We start from the raw sequence: 6,968 nt of genomic DNA on the forward strand, positions 1-6,968 counted from the left end.
AATGTAGTCACCAAAGAAGCACTGAACAACATTGAGTGCCTGCCTGTGCTGGAAGAGCTTGACAGTGAACCAACCCTAGAAGAACTTCACGTGGCCCTGGGCTCCCTTGCCTTTGGCAAGGCACCTGGAAAAGACAGCATCCCTGCTGAAGTCCTAAAATGCTGCAAAGAGATCATCGTCACTGAGCTGCATGAAATCCTCTGTCTCTGCTGGAGAGAAGGTGGAGTACCTCAAGACATGAGGGATGCAAACATCATCACGCTGTGCAAGAACAAAGGTGACAGGGGTGACTGCAACAACTACCGCAGCATCTCTCTCCTTAGCGTTGTAGGAAAGCTGTTTGCCCAAGTTGTACTAAAGAGGCTCCAGGTACTTGCAGAGAGTGTCTATCCAGAATTGCAGTGTGGATTCCGAGCCAACAGGTCCACCACTGATATGATATTCTCCCTTAGACAACTGCAGGAGAAATGCAGGGAACAACGACAGAGCCACTCTTTATAGCCTTCATAGATCTCACAAAGGCTTTCGACCTGGTCAGCAGAGACGGCCTCTTCAAGATTCTCCCCAAGATTGGATGTCCACCCAGGCTCCTCAGCATCATCAGATCTTTCCACAAGGACATGAAGGGCACTGTTGTCTTCGATGGCTCCACATCAGACCCTTTTGACATCCGAAGCGGAGTGAAGCAGGGCTGTGTTCTTGCACCAACCTTGTTTGGGATTTTCTTCACTGTCCTGCTGAAGCAGGCCTTTGGAACTGCAACAGAAGGCATCTGTCTCCGGACCAGATCAGACGGAAAGCTCTTCAACCTCTCCAGACTGAGAGCAAAATCCAAAGTCCAGCTGAAATGTCTGCGTGACTTCCTCTTTGCCGACGATGCAGCTGTCACTACCCACTCTGCCAAAGATCTCCAGCAGCTCATGGATCGTTTTAGCAAAGCCTGCCAAGATTTTGGACTGACAATCAGCCTGAAGAAAACACAGGTCATGGTTCAGGATGTGGACTCACCTCCCTGCATTACAATCTCTGAGCATGAACTGGAGGTTGTCCATGACTTTGTGTACCTTGGCTCAACGATCTCCGACACTCTTTCTCTCGATACCGAGCTAAACAAGCGCATCGGTAAAGCAGCTACCACGTTTTCCAGACTCACAAAGAGAGTCTGGTCCAACAAGAAGCTGACGGAACATACCAAGATCCAGGTCTACAGAGCTTGCGTCCTGAGTACACTTCTGTACTGCAGCGAGTCATGGACTCTTCGCTCACAACAGGAGAGGAAACTGAGCGCTTTCCACATGCGCTGCCTCCGACGCATCCTCGGCATCACCTGGCAGGACAAAGTTCCAAACAACACAGTCCTGGAACGTGCTGGAATCCCTAGCATGTATTCACTGCTGAAACAGAGACGCCTGCGTTGGCTTGGTCATGTCATGAGAATGGATGATAGCCGGATCCCAAAGGATCTCCTCTATGGTGAACTCGTGCAAGGAAAGTGCCCTACAGGTAGACCACAGCTGCGATACAAGGACATCTGCAAGAGGGATCTGAAGGCCTTAGGGATGGACCTCAACAAGTGGGAAACCCTGGCCTCTGAGCGGCCCGCTTGGAGGCAGGCTGTGCAGCATGGCCTTTCCCAGTTTGAAGAGACACTTTGCCAACAGTCTGAGGCAAAGAGGCAAAGAAGGAAGGCCCATAGCCAGGGAGACAGACCAGGGACAGACTGCACTTGCTCCCGGTGTGAAAGGGATTGTCACTCCCGGATTGGCCTTTTCAGCCACACTAGACGCTGTGCCAGAACCACCTTTCAGAGTGCGATACCATAGTCTTTCGAGACTGAAGGTTGCCAATACAAATAATACATTCATGCACTAACAACTCAATCCTATGGGGGCCATGCAATGTCAGAACTAGTGTTCCGGCAGTGCATGATCCTTTATGGCTGTCACTAAATGTGATACTATTATATACTATGCCGTCTTGCATAGCTGGGCTGCTGTAGCAAGCAGCCACAGCTGCCTGCCAGCAACCCACCATCAAACCTTGATGCTGGCATGTCAGAGCGAGGGTTGGGTGGGAGGCAGGCAGGGGGTGGGCAGGGAGGGCAACAAACAGGGCAGAGTGTGGGGCAGAGAGGGAGGTGGACCAAGGCTGGGAAGGAAGCGACGATGACAGCAGCACCTCTGATATCCTATTTCCCTTCCCAGCCTTGATCTACCTTTCTGACTCCCCTCAAACTTGCACGGGCTAAATCCCTGGTGCAGGTCTGAGTAGACCCAGTGGAGCAGCAAGGGCTTACCTCCAGGCAAGGGAGCAAATCTTCCTTTATTTTCTTAAGAGGAAACCTATTAGACTGCCCCCTGAGGATGCAGTGCACGCTCTGGTGGCGCAGCAGTAGCAGCGGGGGGCATATAATAATACTTATATGCCACTTTTCAAATGAGTAGTTACAGTCTGTTTTCTGACTCAGCAGTGTACATGCAAAGCAAGGCAAAGCACAGAAGCGTACAAAAGTCAATTATAAAGTCCAAAAATGAAGATTCAGAATGGACAGTCATTTAAAATGGATTCTTCTGTCTCCTCTGTTTCTGTTCTGCATCCTTTTTTCTGTGCAGCTTCCTTTCACTAGAATGTATTTCCACCTGACCAGAAAGTCTCCTCTTCTTCTTTTACATTCTGGCATCTCCTTGAAACGTATTTGCTTCCCCTGGCTTATCCCAACCAGCCCTCTGCCTCTTTCCCTTGCCTCCTAACGTGCCTCAACATCTTAAGGAAAGTCTGCAGGCAGCATCTGTGTTGTTTTTTATACTTCTGTACAGTGCTTAAAATGTTTGTTCACTTTAAGAAGAAGCAGGGTGAACTCTATAACATGTAAACATGATGGTTTCAGTAGCTTTTAAATATGTGTTTCTCTTTAGGTCCCAAGGGAAAAGAGCAGCTATTGCAACTGATAGCTACGCTTCTGGTGCTGCAAGTTATACGTTTCAGACTGGGAGGGCTTGCCTTTAAGTCTCTAGTGAAACTGAATGATTCTTTCCGAACATGGTATGTTATGGAATTAGAATTAAAATTTCAAATGTTTTCTCTAAAAGCATAACATTTAATCAGTTACTCATAAGGATCCGTAGTCCTACCACTTCATATGCTTGAAAAAGGTGACAGTTGTAGAGATAAATGTGGACAGTAACTACCATGCACTCCCAAATGTTTGCATATTAAAGAGAACATCTACTTTCAGTGTTGATGGGTGAATTCAAGCAAAACAGGAAGTAGTTGGAGGGTATGGGGGCTTTTTAAGCTGAACAAAAAAAATGCAAACTGATTTGTAGGTTTAGAGTTGGACTGATGCTTTAGGTATGGGAGCTGACCAAGTTCAACTTGGAGCTGAGGTTTTGAGAGGGTCTGAAGGCCTGAGTACATATTACATGCAGCTGTGTACAACAAAACCATAAGGTTGGCCTGTCTGTCATAATGAAAAGCAACTTTGGGTGGTGCATCCTGAAAGAGTTCAGCCTTGGCTCCTGCCCCTTCCTCTTCCCATCATCTCTGCCTTTTGAAAAATTGAAACAATTTTATTTGCCCAACATAGAGGATTTATTTGTCCTCTGAGTAAAGAGGACAGTCTTTGCTGGGTGCCTAAAAAGATAACAGGAAGACATGGGGTGAATTAAAAGGGGAGGAAATTTCCATAGCACACAGTTATAGAAGGATGACTCCTTCTGGTGGCCCCTAGTCGGGCTGGGACTCACCAGTTGCCACCTGCCTGATCTCAAGTGAAGACATTGCAGAGTCCACTGCCCCTTGAGAACTGTTGTTGGGCAAGTGCATCTGGCAGAGTGGCGGAGTAGAGGGTCTCTGAACCTCTGGGCTGGGCTGTTGCCTTGTATGGAGATGTGGCTGCTAGTGGCAAATCTTACTGGGGTGGTTGTGATTTCCCTTGGGATGGGGCATCAGTTGTTGGCGACCAGGGTGTCCATTGGTCGTGAGTTCCTCAGGTTCCCTTGGATTGTCAGAGGTCTGGCAGGGGACTCCCAAAGGTGCCCTTTGTAAGCCCGGCTCTGGGAGTCTCCCCTCTTCCCTGGGGCCAGCTATCCCCCAGGGGGCTCACCCGCTGGAGTCTAGGGGCTGGTTGCCCCAACTAGGGGCCTTTACAACCCCCTCCAGGCCAGGTAAACGTTTAGGACCAGGGTTGCTTATGCTTCCCCTTGCTGCCCTCCCAAAGCTGGAGCCACCTCTTCCTATGCCTGCTGGACTCCTTAGGAGCCTAGCAGCTGGCCCAGCTGGCCCCACCCCTTCCGACCATGTGATTGGCATGAGATCAAGGGATGCTCCTTGCATGGGGGCTGGATCCAGGCTGTATTCACTCAGCTCCCCTGCTCCTGAGGAGACCCATGGTGCCCAGGCTGGGCCCGGGTGACAAACACCCAGAGAATGATGGCCTCAGTTCTGAGCAGACACATCACTCCATTGGAGAGACTGTGGGTCCTTCAAAAGCCATTTCGTTTTCTTTTATATCCCTGTTGCATATAATACATTTATAGGGAGATCTACTATTTGGGTTCCAATATTGTTGACAATAATATTCCTTTTTCCTAACCTTGTCTTGTGGTACTATGAGTTTTTTTTATTTGACATTTTCAACAATGTGCAAAAGTAAAATACATAAATTAACATAGAGTTCACATCAGTTTGTTATATTTAGCCCATAGATATTTAATGGTATCCACAATCTACTAGGAAGTATTGCACAAGTTCTATTGAAACATCGGGGGAGGCTTGTAATGTTCTACTTAGGTGCCCCATTCATTTTAATGAGGTTTTATGCAAGGGAAGTGCTCGGTAACTCTTTGATCATTTTGCTCTTCTCAGATGTGTGTGGTCATCCTTCCCTCATTCTTATACTTTCTTACGGTTCATACCACCCAGGTCATATGAGTCCATAAAGAAGGCAGTTGAATGTGCAAGAAAAATCGACCGACAGTTTCCAGGTATTTGCCAGCGTCTTGAGCTTGGGAAAGATTGGGACTCTGCTACTAAGAAACTGTTGTGTATTGAGACCACTGAAGATTTTCCTCCTCCACCTACTCCTTCACATCTTCTTAGTATTAAACACAACAGGTATTGATGAGGAAGACAATAGCACCATCTATTTCTTTATAATCATTTGCTTGTTTTAACTGGTGAAAATTTTGTTTGATATGTGTAAATTAATCATGTAGCTTTAATATTCCAAATTTTAACTAAGTACAGAAATATGTAATCAATATAACCTAAAAATAGTTTAAATAACAGGATCTTGTTTTTTTCTTCTGTAACAACTCCTTACCCTTTGCCAACATAATCTATTTTAACCTCATTCCGTTAAACTTAAAGAATTAATAAAGAAAAACACAACTTATGGTCCAGTTCTGTGCTGGCCTCTGCCAGCAGGATGGGTGCACACACTGTCATAAATATGCCGTATGGCATGTTGTGGCAGTGCACTGGACCCTGGCGTTGGTGGAAAGGCCTGTGGCAGTCTGCCGACACTAGTCAGAGGCCAGCACCAATCTGAGCAGGTAGGTGCCCTGCTGGCCAGCAAAGTGGTGGAGATGCTACAGAGCAGGGGAGGGGGAAGGCAGGGCAGAAATGTCAGGGAAGACCTCCACTTTATCCTATTCCCCCTCCTTTTCTCCTGCCATGGTGCAGCTCAGATTTGCTCTAGCAATATCGCTGGCATAGATCCAAGTGGCCCCATAGCGGCTGCTGGGGCTTTACCTCGGAATGAATGTCCCCTTACCCTGAGGGAGACCTCCAGTAGCCTCTAGTCGCATGCCGGAGGCAACAGAGGCTGCACTGGCCCCACAGGATTGCAGTGCAGAACTTTAGTAAGAATGGGGCAGTTAGTCCTCTCTTATCTTTTTAGTTCTAACTCAAAACGGTTACCTCATAGTTGTCCATGAGGTGGAATCATTCCACAAGGTGGAGGCCTTTTTTGGGTGTGGAGGAATGTGGCGAATCAATATTGTCTTGCAGAGACAGCAGATTAGGCAACATTTTTTTAAACACTGATTTCATCCATCTGCATACCACTGCTTAAGTCAAATGTATTGTCCCTAATACAGCTAGGTCATAACCCTTCCATAGTGTAACTGGGCAGATGTGGTGCAGCCTGACCCACCGTTCCTTTGATGGATGTGCATTTCATTTCATGTGCATTTCATCCATTTACTTAGCTGTTGTTTACTGTACATTAACATCTGAAAAACAATTAAACAAATAGCCCAAAATCATTTTTAACCTCCAAAAAGCTACTTTCTTAAAATACTCTTCTACAGCTTCTTCACATTGTATGAGAACAGCCTTGAATTGGGGGGTTATGGAATTGGGTATGTCCTAAAGTCCTGTTTGTATGTAATCTGGCCATCAGAGTTTCTGTTTAAGATCTTACTACTTTTTGGCCTAAAAGAGAATTCAGTTTCATCAGATTATCATAAGCTTGGTGTGTAACTTTTTGCTTTGATCGTGTATTTTTGGAGGAGAAATCTGTCTGACTCAAAAGCTTGCTTTTAACATTTGAAACATTCATTGGTTCAATAAAAGATATTGCTTGTCTTATTTGCTCCATGGGTTGATGTAGTCTTAGACCAATATGGATTATTTTCCATGAAATAACTTTGATAGATCCCAGGTATAATGTTATCCCAGGTATAACGAAACATGACTGTAATTGGTATACTTCCTTACAACAGCAGTAGAGTTTTCAACATAACATCACAAGAATTTCCTTGTTGAATTATGACAGAGGCCTGTCTAACCCAGCATTTCAAATAGGGCCAGTCAGGTGTCCTTGAGAAGCTCACAAGCAGGGCAGTGGTAGTGATAGCCTACCACATATGCTAATTGGAGATACACAGCTGTTTCTAAACAGCAGGTGGGGCAGCCAATACTTTACTGTCAGGGAAAGAAACTGAAGGTGCAGGCTGACCAAG

The 6,968-nt window shown here is 46.2% G+C and overlaps 1 protein-coding gene across 1 annotated transcript in view; it reads left to right on the forward strand.

Moving 5' to 3' along the window:
- The window catches only part of PARP4 (poly(ADP-ribose) polymerase family member 4), a 72,795-nt gene extending 66,198 nt beyond the window's left edge, over positions 1-6,597 (forward strand). Inside the window, exons 43-44 of the mRNA XM_066620892.1 lie at positions 2,916-3,042; positions 4,924-6,597. Of these exons, the coding sequence (XP_066476989.1) occupies positions 2,916-3,042; positions 4,924-5,122 (326 nt within the window). The 3' untranslated portion in view covers positions 5,123-6,597. The remainder of the gene's footprint in view (positions 1-2,915; positions 3,043-4,923) is intronic.
- The last annotated feature ends 371 nt before the right edge of the window (positions 6,598-6,968 follow it).

This window comes from Tiliqua scincoides, chromosome 3 (assembly GCF_035046505.1).
Source record: "Tiliqua scincoides isolate rTilSci1 chromosome 3, rTilSci1.hap2, whole genome shotgun sequence".
Taxonomy (NCBI): domain Eukaryota; kingdom Metazoa; phylum Chordata; class Lepidosauria; order Squamata; family Scincidae; genus Tiliqua; species Tiliqua scincoides.